Here is a 13,334-nt window from a genome sequence, read left to right on the forward strand (position 1 = left end):
GTCAGTTTTCCTATTGATTTGGATGCCTTAACGTCTTTTTCTTGACTAATTGCTATGACTAGGACTTCCAATACTATGATGAATAAAAATGCTAAGAGTGGGCATCCTTGTCTTGTTCCTGACAAGGGAGGAAAAGTTTTCAAGGCTTGTCGTATATGGCCTTTATTATGTTGAGATTTGTTCCCTCTATACCCCCCTTCATTGAGGGTTTTTATCATAAACAGATTTGAAGAGTTTGGCCATTTCAGATTCCACATATAAGTGAGATCTCGCTCCCCAGTACTATGAGGGTGATACTAGTATCACCCTCATCTTAAAGATGAGGCAGCGGAGGCTTAGAGAGATCAAAGCCTTTGGTCCAGGTGAACAAGCTGGTTGGTGGAAACAGGAATGGCACTCAGGGATTCTCCTTCATGGACACGGGCCACTTCCCTGGCCCCCTTGTCCACACAGTAGAGACAACCTCCACAGAGGGAGGGAGACGCACAACTCCTGGCGAGGCTGTCTTGGGGGTGGTGGCACCACTCTTGTAGTGGATGAGTAACCTGTCTGAGCCCAATGCTGTGTGAAGCAGTTTGTTTGTTAAGAAACCACAGGGCCGTCCCGTGAATACAGGGGTGTGTCAGTCTTCTTGGCAGTGCCAGTGTTCTTCCCCATATTTTCTTTTTATACTGTGGTTCATGTATACTTAGCCTGCACTGGGATCCTTTGTTAGACACTGACTAGCTTCACGGGAAGGGTTGGCTTGAGCCTGCCATGAATATGATAGTGGAGATTCGGCAAACCCACTTCTCACTGTGAAATCCTCGCATCACACATGAACACAGAAGAGAGGAAGCACGTCTCGCCCGAAACTGTGCTGAAAGCATGGTATTTCCGTAACAGCCACACCTGAAACATAGGTTACTTCTCAGTAGAATTTTATGAATACCAGAGGATGTCCCCTAGAATACAAATAAGCCCCTCGAAGGCAGGGAATTTGTCTTATTTTCACTACTCTGTCCCAGCCCCAGAGTGGGATATAGCTCATAGTAGATACCCAAATGGAGTTAGGCCTGAGTTTCCAAGGATAACTTTCAATTACAGAAACATTTATGCTTTTACTTTTAATCATCTTTTCCAGCTAAAACTGAGCGAGAGGTTGAAATTATACTGCCACAGTTCTCCAAGGTGACAGTAACGGACTTCTTCCAGAAGCTGGTATGTTGAACATTTATTTCTTAATGACTTGAGGGGAAAGCCTTTTTGTAAGTTGCAAGTATGTAAAAGGCTACTTTTAGGGACTTGCCTGGTGGCACAGTGGCTGAAAATCCACCTGCTGATTCAGGGGACATGGGTTCGATCCCTGGTCCGGGGGGATCCCACATGCTGCGGAGCAACTAAGCCTGTGCACCACAGCTGCTGAGCCTGCGCTCTGGAGCCCGCGAGCCACAACTACTGAAGCCCATGTGGCCTGGAGCCCGTGCTCTGCAGCGGGGAGGGGCCGCTGCAATGAGAAGCCCTTGCACCGCAACGAGGAATAGCCCTCGCTCTCTGCAAGTAGAGAAAGCCTGTGCTCAGCAAAAAGACCCAATGCAGCCATAAATAAATAAATAAATAAATAAATAAATAAATAAAAGGTTACTTTTAGATGTTTTTGATTTTTAATTGGAGATGTTATATAAGATTAATTAAATTAAGATAATTTTTAAAAGATAACTTTATCTTAAATATATTGGATCTTTTAGAGAAAATGGCAGTTAACATTTTTTTTTTTTTTTTTTTTTTTTTTTTTTTTTTTTGTGGTATGCGGACCTCTCACTGTTGTGGCCTCTCCCATTGCGGAGCACAGGCTCCGGACGCGCAGGCTCAGCGGCCACGGCTCACGGGCCCAGCCGCTCCGCCGCATGTGGGATCTTCCCGGCCCGGGGCACGAACCCGTGTCTCCTGCATCGGCAGGCGGATTCTCAACCACTGCGCCACCAGGGAAGCCCTAGTTAACATTCTTGTATGACTTTGTAGCACATATTATCCCAGATGGTTTCATTAGTCTCGGAGCAGGGCCGAATGAAATCTGTAAGGACAGTAAGGCATCATTTCCTTTGGCTTTCCAAAGTTCCTGATTCAGCCTTCAGCTCCTACAGCTAATGATGCTCTATTCCAAAGGGCCCTTTATCTGTGTTTTCGGCTAATAAGAGATGGACGCCTCCTCGAAGCATTCACTTCACTGCAGAAGAAGGAGACTTGGGGTTCACCCTGAGAGGAAACTCCCCGGTTCAAGTCCACTTCCTGGATCCGTACTGCTCTGCTGCGGTAAGTGTGGACCCTTCTAAACTGGGAGCAAAACTCACTGGCATCTTTGCAGACAGTGAAACTGGTAAAATATAAAGAGAGCTGCCCAAACAAATGTATGTGGGTGATTCAATTTAGGGCTCCTCTACGTAAAAGGCCTTGCTTTATGTGAAAGGCCTCTCATACCTTTCTTGCCCAAAGAGAAAAGGATTAATTTTTGCCTTTTTGAAGCAAACTTGTGCAGATAACTATTTTATTAATGAACTTGGGATCTGCTTTAGGGATCTGAATGAACCAGAACATTGACCTTTATTTAAATCATACTTTCATAGGTGGCAGGAGCCAAGGAAGGGGATTATATTGTTTCCATTCAAGACGTGGATTGTAAGTGGCTGACTGTGAGTGAGGTTATGAAGCTGCTGAAGAGATTTGGCCAGAACGACATTGAGATGAAGGTCGTGAGCCTCCTGGATGCCACGTCGTCCATGGTGAGTGCTGATGCCCCCGGCAGCAAATAGCGACGTGGAGTGACGTCCGTGTGAGTCCAGCCCCAGAGGTCTTTATCCGGACCCCTGCCTCCTGCCTGCATTTGTAACGTGCCACAAATGACTGAACTCCTAAGCCCATTATCACTGGCACGTGCTCAACTTGGGTCAGAGAGATCACTGGAAAGCTTTTTTTTTTTTTTTAATCCTATAGATCAGCGGTCCCCAGCCTTTTTGGCACCAGGGGCCGGTTTTGCAGAAGACACTTTTTCCACGGATGCGGGGGGCGTGGCTCAGGCGGTAACGCGAGCCATGGGGAGCGGCTCTCCCGCCCCTCACCTCCTGCTGTGCGGCCGGGTTCCTCACAGGCTGTGGACTGGTACCGGCCACGGCCCAGGGGTTGGGACCCCTGCTATAGATAACCAATTGATTTATTTTTCTGGTTAAATTCTTTTCAATTGCAAAAGTAGTACATACTCATGGTTAAAAAAAAAAAATACTGAATTGATACAGAAGGGCTTGAGACGATGTGTGGAAGATGCTCTCCACTCGTCGTCCGGGACAGTGTTAGCTGTTTCCTGGGAGACCTTGGGAAGCGTCTGAGCCTGTGCAAGTCCATGTGCACAGTTACATCCCTTTGCTGCCCCAAGTCGGAGGAATTGTGGCATACGCACTCTTCTGTGCTTGCGGCATTCAATTATGTACCTTGGACGCTTCCCTCTGGAACAGTATGTGTTTATTCATTCAACAGATACTGATTGGGCATCAACTGTGTGCCAGGCCCTTCTCAGGTGTTGGAGCTACAGCTGGAATTAGATAAGGTCCCTGCCCCCACAAAGCTGGCAGTAAATAAGCAATAAGTGGTTGTGATTTGGGGTAAGTGCTGTAAAGGAAATAAAGTGTGTAATGTGCTAGAATGACTGGAGCTAGGAGGGGCTCCCGAGCAGGGCTTGCCCTGAGGCTTGAGTGACAGGAGGGACCAGCCATGTGAAGAGGTACGAGAAGAGCACGTGGCCAGGGGCACCAACAGGTGCAGAGGCCAGACCCTGTGGCAGGAGTGAGCTGCACCTGCTAGAGGAACTAAAAGAAAGCCTTTCGGCCGGAGCATCTTGACAAGGGCGAGAGTGGCGGGAAATGCGGTGGGAGGGTGGCAGGGCTTCATCGGCAGTGGAGGGAGTTTGAAGCCTTTTGAGACGGGGTGGGGGGGAGTGACGGGGCATGATGTTTATTTTAGAAGGCCGTCTTGCTGTCTGGAGGCTAGCCGGGTGGCCGCAGAGCAAGCTGGCTGTGGCAGTCACCCAGGCCAGTGACGTTAGCACCGTCCCACTAGGGGGTGACAGTGGAGGTGGAGAGAGGTGGGGGCACCTGAGACGTAATTTGGATATAGAGCTGATGGATTTGTAGATGACTTGTATAAAAAAGATGCGGGAAAGAGAGAGGACTACACAGGTTTTGGCTTGAACTACTGCATCATTTTTCATAATGACGGGAGATGGCGCAAGGGTGAGGGAGGCCGAGGAGAGAGAAAATCAAGTCTGTGTGTGGCTCACATGCCATTAGGCAGCTGGATGTTCAGATCTTCAGTTCAAGGCAAATGTCAGCCTAGAACTAAATATTTGAGGATCACCAGCACAGAGATGATATTCAAAGCTGTAAGATACTAAACGAAATTACCCTCGAGGGGTTGAGGGTGGAGGACTCAACCCTGAGAGACACCACAAGGTCTGGAGGTCAGTTAGAAGAGAAGCAGGTGCAAAGGGGAGTGCAGACAGGTGGGATAAAGAGGAGCTTCTGAAACCAAGAGAAGAAAATCCTGCCTGGAAAGAGTGGTGGTTTGTGTTGAACACAGTTAAGAGGTGGAGACTGAGGGAAGCAGAGCCATGCCTATTATATTGGGCAGCAGGACAAAAGGACACTTTTCATGGGGAAAGGGCAACAGAACTCAGACGTAGAGAGGGTTGGAGAGTGAATGATTGTGTGATTCCATTGGTAAGCAATGTCCAGAAGAGGCAAACCCATAGACACAGAATGTAGGTTAGTGGTTGGTTGCCAGGGGCTGGGGCATCGGGGAATGGGGGGGGAGTGTAACTGCTGATGGGACAGGGTTTCTTTTTTTTTTCCTTCTTTTTTGGCTGCACCGCACACCTTGCAGGCTCTTAGTTCCATGACCAGGTATCAAACCCATGCCCCCTGCAGTGGAAGCACAGAGTTCTAACCACCAGACCGCCAGGGAATTCCCCAGGGTTTCTTTTGGAGGGGGGTGGGAATGTTCTGAAATTCGGTAATATTAGTGGTTGCACAACTCTGTGACTATACTAAAAACCACCGGATTGTACTAAAATGGTGAATTTTATGGTATGTGAATTATAACTCAATTAGAAAAAAAGAAGATAAAGTAGTCAAGGGACTCAGAGCATCCTGGGAGAAGGGAACATGAAAAATGGCACTTTTAGGGGTGGAATCCATAGCACTGCTAGACTAGTGATCAAGGTCTCAACCAGAAACAAAAGAAGTTTGTCCAAGAAGAGGATAAATAAAAGTGCTGGGCTCTGGCCTGAGGGCTGGAGTCTATTAGGCACAGCCAGAGTACCTGCAGCTTTAGAGAGCAGCCCTGCCCCTGAAGAGACCGAAAGGCTTATCTATTAGTCCTGTCACACTTCTGATTGAACCAGGCCAATGAAGAATCTGATGTAGGGGGGAAAGCAAGGGTTCTGTATTCAGACTGCCTGCATTTGAATCCTGGCTTTCACCAGCTCCGTGACCTTGGGCGTCAGAGACTTGCTCTGAGCCTCGGGAAAATGGAGAAAAGGGTGCGTAGCTGGGATACATTTCAACTCATAATAGGTGTTAGAAGAGTAATTTTTTTTCTATTAATTTTTATTGGAGTATAGTTGCTTTACAATGTTGTGTTAGTTTCTGCTGTACAGAAAAGTGAACCAGCTATATGTATACATATATCCCCTCTTTTGGGGATTTCCTTTCCATTTTGATCCCCACAAAGCATCGAGTAGAGTTCCTTGTGCTATACAGTAGGTTCTCATTAGTTATCTATTTTATACATAGTAGTGTATATACTATGTAGTATATATAGTAGTGTATATACTAATAGTGTATATACTATTGTATATACTATTGTACATACAATCCCAATCTCCCAATTCATCCCTCCCCCCTCTTCCCCCCTTGGTGTCCATACGTTTGTTCTCTACGTCTGTGTGTCTATTTCTGCTTTGCAGATAAGTTCATCTGTATCCTTTTTCTAGATTCCATATATAAGCGATATCATACAGTATTTGTTTTTCTGACTTACTTCACTTTGTATGACAGTCTCTAGGTCCATCCACGTCTCTGCAAATGGCACAATTTCGTTCCTTTATATAGCTGAGTAATATTCCATTGTATGTATGTACCACACCTGCTTTATCCATTCCTCTGTTGATGGACATTTAGGGTGCTTCAATGTCCTGGCTATTGTAAATAGTGCTGCAGTGAACATTGGGGTGCCTGTATCTTTTTGAATTATGGTTTTCTCAGGGTATACGCCCAGTAGTGGGATTGCTGGGTCGTATGGTAGTTCTGTTTGTAGTTTGTTAAGGAACCTCCATACTGTTCTCCATAGTGGCTGTATCAATTTACATTCCCACCAACAGTGCAAGAGGGTTCCCTTTTATCCACACCCTCTCCAGCATTTATGGTTTGTAGATTTTTTTGATGATGGCCATTCTGACTGGTGTGAGGTGATAACCTCATTGTAGTTTTGATTTGCATTTCTCTAATGATTAGTGATGTTGAGCATCTTCTCATGTGCCTCTTGGCCATCTGTATGTCTTCTTTGGAGAAATGTCTATTTAGGTCTTCCACCTTTTTTTTGATTGGGTTGTTTTTTTGATATTGAGCTGCATGAGCTATTTTTTGGAGATTAATTCCCTGTCAGTTGCTTTGTTGGCAAGTATTTTCTCCCATTCTGAGGGTTGTCTTTTCATCTTGTTTATGGTTTCCTTTGCTATGAGCACTGTTTTTAACTGCTGAGCCTCTTCTTCAAACAAAAGCAAATCATGGGAACAGGAAAGCCCAGTGCTCTGGCTGAACTGGTTGCCTGCTACCCCACTCTCTCTGGATTATGGTGGGGATCCCTAGTATCTCTCCATGGAGCACGTTCTGACTACCACTGATGTCGTGGAAAGAACCCCAGGCTTGGAATCAAAGACCTGGAATCAGGCCCTGCCTGCTGTTAATAAGTTGTTTGAACTTCAGCAGGCTTCATGGTCCTCATCTGTAATAATCTAAGATTTAGACGAGTGCAGTGGTTTCCAGCTGTGCTCCATAAAGCCCTGAGAGTGTCAGAGAGGTGCCCCAGGAAGATTTGGGGACTGGGTAGTGGGGAGCATGCTGGATGAGGACAGGAAACAAGTGAATGAGAGAAACGGAAGACTTGTGAAAGGGAGCAGAGATATTGCGGGGGTAGCTGGGATTGGGGATGTGGGGTAAAGGAAAGTTTTTCAAAGGTGTGTGTGTTGATAGCACAGTTAGCTTGTGTGCAGATGGGAAAGGTTTAGGAGACAGGAGAGCAGAAAGGAGGGGATACCTGGAGGAGAGAGGGAGTGAGAGGGTCCAGGCACATGGGAGGGCATGTCTTTAAACTGGTCAAATAAACATAACTTAATGGTTAAAATGGTAAATTTGATGTTACGTTTATTTCACGTTTAAAAAATTGGAAAAATTTAATATCCTCATCACCACGGACCCTGTACTGTCTTTAAAGAGGATGAAGTTGATCTGTATCTATTGGTGTGCGCTGAAATCCAGGATACATTATGTGAAGAAAGCAGGGTGTGGACAAGTGTGTGTAGTGTATTCTTAAGGAGAGACAAATGGTGATGTATACTTACACACACATCAATACCTGTATATGAATGTTATCTCTAAAAGTGTAACAGATAGTGGTTACCTCAGGGGAAGAGCCTGAAAGCCCAGGTAGGAGGGACACCTACTGTTCACCTCATGCATTTTCAGATCATTGACCATGAGTATGTATTACTTTTTCAAATGTAATAACCTTAAAAGGTAGTGGTCTCTAGCCTAAATTACTACTACTGAGTATATTCCTTAAGAATTGCCCTTGTTGTTAAGAACCTAATTCTATAGGAGCATTTGTCACTGAGTTTCAGAATTATGTCAACGTAATTTTAAAGAGGATGCTATGAGTGCAGAATCTGAGTCTCGAACTTCGCAATCGTTTCTCTGACATCTTGGCTTCTAACACCTTTCTCTTTCCTTCTCTGTGTGCAGCATAGTAAATGTGCCACATACTCTGTGGGAATGCAGAAAACGTACTCCATGATCTGCTTAGCCATAGATGATGATGATAAAACTGATAAAACCAAGAAAATCTCGAAAAAGCTGTCCTTTTTGAGTTGGAGCGCCAAGAACAGACAGAAGTCGGCGAGCACCTTGTGCCTCCCGTCGGTCGGGGTCAGGGTTGCGGGGCCTCCGGTCAAGAAGAAGCTCCCCTCTCCGTTCAGCCTTCTCACCTCCGACAGTTCTTTGTACTAACGTGAGGAAGCAAAAGCGTTTCCCATGCTGACTGGGCCTTCATATTTGTGCCATAGCGGCAAATGTCTAAAATAGTCTCAAATCCCATTCTCTCGCAGCGTAAACCTACGATTGATATGTTTTTATGAATGACAGTCACCAGAAACCTCTAGAAGTTTGTGGAAAACAAACTGATTAGGGGAGTCTCACCATATTGCTGCAAGTTATTTATTATATAAAGTATTGTAAATAGAATAATGTGGAAATATGGCTGTTTTTAACGACTATCATTAAGACTCTCAGTTACTTACTATCAGAGTTAAATTAGGATTTCCTATACTGGCCCTATTTGTAAGTTTCCAGACTTGGGTGATAGATAGATAATTCCTTAACTCAGAATTCAGATGACCCCAGACTAAGGCAGGGCAAGGGACAATAATGACAGACTTAAATGAGTGTTACTAAAAACTGTCCCAAAGAGCTCCTTCCTAAGGGGAATTCATTAACCTAAAACAACAAGATTTTACTATGATTTCTAAATAATATGAATGCTGTTTCCAGATAAAGTCTAGTGCCAAATTTGTCATGACTTATTAGATAAAAAACCATTTAGGAGCAACTTTTCTTCTATTGTTTTTTTTTTTTTTTCCCCGGTATGTGGGCCTCTCACCGCTGTGGCCCCTCCCGCTGCGGAGCACAGGCTCCGGACACGCAGGCTCTGCGGCCATGGCTCACGGGTCCAGCCGCTCCGCAGCATGTGGGATCCTCCCGGACCAGGGCACGAACCCGTGCCCCCCGCATCAGCAGGCGGACTCTCAACCACTGCGCCACCAGGGAAGCCCTTCTTCTATTTTATGTCATTTAAAAGTCGCTAACACAGTGGCAGTGTTAGATGAAGATGCTGTCTACAAGGTAGATAATATACTGTTTGATACTCAAAACATTTTTCATTTTGTTTAAAGTAGAAAGTACATAGTTGTATATTTTAAGAGTCTTTAAGAAGGGTTAAAAACATTGTATAAGGTCAGGATGTAAATGATTCAAGTTTAGAGCTCTATTTGACTTTTTAAAATGACATTCTTACCAACTGATTTCTCTTGCTATATGTTGGATGACAATGTGACTCTAATAAGGTTCACTGTTGGCATAGTACAAGTTCTATAGCTTTGAAAAACATATCATTGACATGTAATTTTGAGAATTAACAAACGTAAATATTTTCTAGTGTGTAGTATCAAAAGGGAAGCAACCATATTTGGGAAAGTGTATCCATTGCTCTTAGGGCTATTTTTGTATAAATATTTACATAAATGCACTCATTTGCCTGAGTTAATGGTTTCCACTTTGATTTCACTTTTAATTCCCTCCTCTTTCAAATCATTTTTACCCTAACGCACAAAATGTTTTTATTGTATTTGATTTTTTAAAATTACTAACATTTCACAAAACAGGACTTAGCTTTCAAGTTATCTTAGTATCCCTGAAAACATACAGCCTCTTTAATTGTATTTATTTTTTGAATGAGCAGTTGTACATTTTGATCCCTAGGCTCTCCTCTCTGGACGCAGCTGCCCCTGTCATTTTCCCGTGTCTCTTCCCGTTGTTGGGCTATACATTTACAAACACATTCTTTCCCTCCCTCGCACACACTGGCTTTTTATTTTAAAATGGGAACTCCGGACTCCAGGCTTTCTGGGTTCAGAAATCAGGCTCAGTGATTACAAACAAACACTGTGCAGCTACCCGGAAGGGAGGGATGGAGGGAAAAAGGAAGGAGGGAAGGAAAAAGGCAGTACAATTGTTTGTTTACACTGGCAGCCACCCTCAAAGCACAGGTGTATTAAGACCAGACCTGAAGAACAGTGGCTCTGCCAGAAGGAGCAAGGGGCTTATGGTACACAGGGCTTCATTCATCGTAGGTTTGTTTCCTTTAGACGGTCGCATCCACCACCTCCCATGATAGATACAGGTCAAGGTCACACATTAAAATCTGCCCAAGCTGGCTTTTTGCTGAATCTTGAGAGTCCCTGTCTAAAGCGACTCCCTTAGCAAGGTGTCCACCACCCCTCTTCGTGCTAGCAGGATGCGGGCAGTGCCATCTGGGGTACACTGACTGAAGTAAATACCTGAGCCCAGAAAGCAGGGCAGGACAACTGGCAGGTGCCATTCAGGCCTCACTTCATCCTTCCCTAGTTTCTGTGAGAGGAAATATTGTTTCTTAATGTGAAAGAAAACAAGATCCTGTGGTTCGTGGTGTAAAGGAGATGCCGTGGGAAGAGCCATCACCTGGACTGGGTGAAGAACGCATGAATGCGCTGGGCCGCTGATTGTCCAACCACTGGCTCCAGTTCTTGGATGGAAGCATTACTTAGTTGCTGGATACTTGGAAACCTCTGAAGCAGGAGAGGAGCTTTAACTTTCCCGACTCCTGGGATCTGTTGCACAGTTCGAAGGAGGGCTGGCTCAGAGATCAGAGCCCGTTTCTTCCTGAGAAAAGGGTTCTTACTGGGCTCTTTGGTTTGCTCTTCAACCTGAACCGAGATGAAAGGAAAAGCACATGAGTGCCCTCTAGAAGACTGGAGGTTTCTTAAAATTTTGTTTTGTGGAAATTTAGTTTTAGTTTTTCCATTTGGTTCAGCTTGATTCACCACTGCCAATATTCTCATATATACCATGAATATAATTTTTCAGGCATCAGAAAAATTATTAAAAGATGAACTATACGGAAAACCACTAGGTTAAAAAAAATAACACATGAACTTGCAGACAGAAGTGCTTATGCTTAACAAAAGATACATGGCGGGACTTCCCTGGAAGTCCAGTGGTTAAGACTCTGCCCTTCCAGTGTAGGGGGTGCAGGTTCGATCCCTGGTCAGGGAACAAAGATCCCACATGCCGCGTGGCCCGGCCAAAGAAAAAAGAAAAAAAAGATAACGTGTGGATGAGGCAAAGAAGCTGTTGACAATGTCACCAGCCTAAGTGCAGAATAGTGCATGATTTAGTCATCACAGCCCGGGAGGCTAAAATCAGTTCTCCAACTTGTTTGCTTTGTTACATGCTTGCCTAGAATGGTGGGCAAGCTCAGCTAGCTGCAGAGGCAGCTTCTGAACTTAAATTCCTCAAAAAGGTTTTAGAAACCAACCCAGTCACTGATAGAGATTGACCTGATGGATTGCACCTATAATAAGGGCAGCTGTCAGAGTAACAGGTCCAGGAAGGTCAGTCAAGAGTCCTAACACAGGGCTGTTGTGGAGGAGTAGGAATCAGTACTTACCAACTGGATAATGAGACAGGACGCTTCCGTCTGGCTGGCCACTGGAAGCAACACCATCCCAAGATCCAGCACAGTAAATTTCTGTACGGCTGGAAAGTACTGTTCACTCATCCGCGTTTTTTCAACTACTACAATCCCTTGAAGTTTACAGGACTTTAAAGGAAAAAAAAAAAAAAAGGACAGGAAACTATTTTATAACAAAATTCCATTCAAGATTAAGAAGCTATCCAAGGGTGCTTGGAATGGCCAATGGTTTTATATAAATTATTCCAAGGGATAGACAAAGGGGGATAGAAGTCAATTTTCAATTTGTTTCTTTAATTCGGTACTTACGTTTCTAACCCGAACAAGTCTCTTTCTGTAGCCATTTCCTGCCACCAAATCAGCTTCGGTGATATAAAGAATGCAGGCTCTGCTAGACAAGTAAAAATCTACCGGTGTCAGGCCATCCTCAAAAACGAGTTTAATTTTTCCTTAAAATACAGACAAGAAAATAAGTTCCGTGAGCTTTGGATGAAAAGACGGCAATAGGTGGAACGTTTTTAAAAAGTGGGCTGAGGTGAGAGGGGACTTTAGTAGAGGGAGACCACCGACCTTGCATTCCCTGTGCCAGCTGCGACCCGCGCCATTTCTCATTGGCCACAATGTGCCCAAAGGGCACGTGCATGGGGCCTGTGCCATCAGGGGTGTTCCCTTCCATCGGCTGCCTGGATCTAATGAGGGGAATACAAGACGGCACTTGAGCAGGCTCTCCGGCACACGGCCCCGCATTCCACTCCCAGCCCGGGCCTCTTTGGCAGGGGCCCGTCTGCAAAGTGTTCTTAAAGAGGCTTGCTTATTAGCCAAAGCCTAAGAACCAGGAGATTCCAGTCCTAGGAGCCGCGTCCCTCATTTGAGTCACCTGCCTGGCCCCTGACACTCCCGCGCCGTGGCTCCTCCATGCAGTCCAGGGCGGGGGCCGAGCCAGCCAGGGCCCAGTCCTGGGTCTCCCGCGACATTACCTGCGGCGCCCCACTTCCGGGTTCTCTCCTGCGCGTTCTCCAAGTCCTTCATCCTGCCCGCCCTCTGCCTCCCCTGGCGCCGGATAGGCTATGGTCTCAGAGATCGACACGTGACTGGCCAATAAGAGAATGGACAGCCTGCACAATTTCAGCCCTGGAGAAGATTTGAGAGGTACCAGCTGGTTGCCATGAGCGACGGGTGTGAAGTATCCTTCGCTCTGATTGGTCTTGGGAAAAGCAGAGCCAATGGCAGACGTGGTTGTTGCGAAGTCTGTTGCGTACAAAAGGCGTCTGGGGCTAGGCCAGCTGGAGGCGGCCCACTTTAGGGAGTGGTACTCGTCTCCAGATATCTGCTTATCAGTCCTGTGCCGGTCTGGCCAACCCCCGCAGCAAGGATGCTCCTGGGGTTCCGGAGAGGCGGCAAGAGGCAGTTTGTAAGTATATCTGCGCTCTGGCCCGTGGGGCCGGGAGTTAAGTGGGAAGGGGTTGGGATTTGGGATGGGGGCAAGGTAACGGCGGGTTGGGATTTGGGATGGGGGCAGGGTAACGGCACAAGAGGAATTGGTTTTTCTTTCGAGAAGCCCTGAATTTTCGTGTTTGGAACACGGGTCCTCTATCCCAGTGTCGGCTTCAGTCGATAGGACTCGCCCCGTCTCACCTGTAACTTTTCGCTCCGGTGTCGGGGAGTTCACTCCTGCCGGTATAAACTTGCTCCACTACTGAATATTCTTCTGTGGGAAGTTATTCTTGATTCTTTCCTCCGCCACGCAC

General features: G+C 45.8%; 3 protein-coding genes across 7 annotated transcripts in view; 2 read left to right on the plus strand and 1 right to left on the minus strand.

The window, feature by feature from the left end:
* RHPN2 (rhophilin Rho GTPase binding protein 2) overlaps positions 1 to 9,615 on the plus strand; it is a 66,559-nt gene extending 56,944 nt beyond the window's left edge. For both annotated transcript variants that reach the window (XM_067019477.1, XM_059046034.2), the window contains exons 12-15: positions 1,124 to 1,200; positions 2,146 to 2,292; positions 2,604 to 2,759; positions 8,046 to 9,615. In XM_067019477.1, coding sequence (XP_066875578.1) covers positions 1,124 to 1,200; positions 2,146 to 2,292; positions 2,604 to 2,759; positions 8,046 to 8,309 — 644 coding nt within the window. In that variant the 3' untranslated portion in view covers positions 8,310 to 9,615. The remainder of the gene's footprint in view (positions 1 to 1,123; positions 1,201 to 2,145; positions 2,293 to 2,603; positions 2,760 to 8,045) is intronic.
* Positions 8,505 to 12,624, minus strand: FAAP24 (FA core complex associated protein 24). 3 transcript variants are annotated; one of them, XM_059046036.2, is made up of 5 exons: positions 12,464 to 12,612; positions 12,157 to 12,275; positions 11,896 to 12,035; positions 11,563 to 11,715; positions 8,505 to 10,819 (listed from the first exon to the last, which is right to left on the minus strand). In XM_059046036.2, exons 2-5 carry the CDS (start codon positions 12,260 to 12,262, stop codon positions 10,571 to 10,573), a joined length of 648 nt encoding a protein of 215 aa, XP_058902019.1. In that variant the 5' UTR covers positions 12,263 to 12,275; positions 12,464 to 12,612; the 3' UTR covers positions 8,505 to 10,570. The 3 variants fall into 3 exon arrangements, with proteins under 3 accessions (XP_058902019.1, XP_058902022.1, XP_058902021.1); XM_059046039.2 differs by having other exon boundaries at positions 8,939 to 10,819; positions 12,564 to 12,624; XM_059046038.2 differs by having other exon boundaries at positions 8,939 to 10,819; positions 12,468 to 12,612.
* The window catches only part of CEP89 (centrosomal protein 89), a 74,669-nt gene continuing 73,839 nt past the window's right edge, over positions 12,505 to 13,334 (plus strand). For both annotated transcript variants that reach the window (XM_067019476.1, XM_059046042.2), the window contains exon 1: positions 12,505 to 12,997. In XM_067019476.1, coding sequence (XP_066875577.1) covers positions 12,959 to 12,997 — 39 coding nt within the window. In that variant the 5' untranslated portion in view covers positions 12,505 to 12,958. The remainder of the gene's footprint in view (positions 12,998 to 13,334) is intronic.

This window comes from Kogia breviceps, chromosome 18 (assembly GCF_026419965.1).
Source record: "Kogia breviceps isolate mKogBre1 chromosome 18, mKogBre1 haplotype 1, whole genome shotgun sequence".
Classification (NCBI taxonomy): Eukaryota; Metazoa; Chordata; class Mammalia; order Artiodactyla; family Physeteridae; genus Kogia; species Kogia breviceps.

What these genes read in the sequence shown, in the direction of transcription:
- FAAP24 (XM_059046036.2), bottom strand. Translation starts at nt 12,262, where the DNA reads ATGGAAGGGAACACCCCTGATGGCACAGGCCCCATGCACGTGCCCTTT. An exon ending in GCTGGCACAGGGAATGCAAG is followed by an intron (nt 12,036 to 12,156) that starts GTCGGTGGTCTC and finishes CTGTATTTTAAG; the next exon opens with GAAAAATTAAACTCGTTTTT. An exon ending in CCTGTCTCATTATCCAGTTG is followed by an intron (nt 10,820 to 11,562) that starts GTAAGTACTGAT and finishes ATCTCGGTTCAG; the next exon opens with GTTGAAGAGCAAACCAAAGA.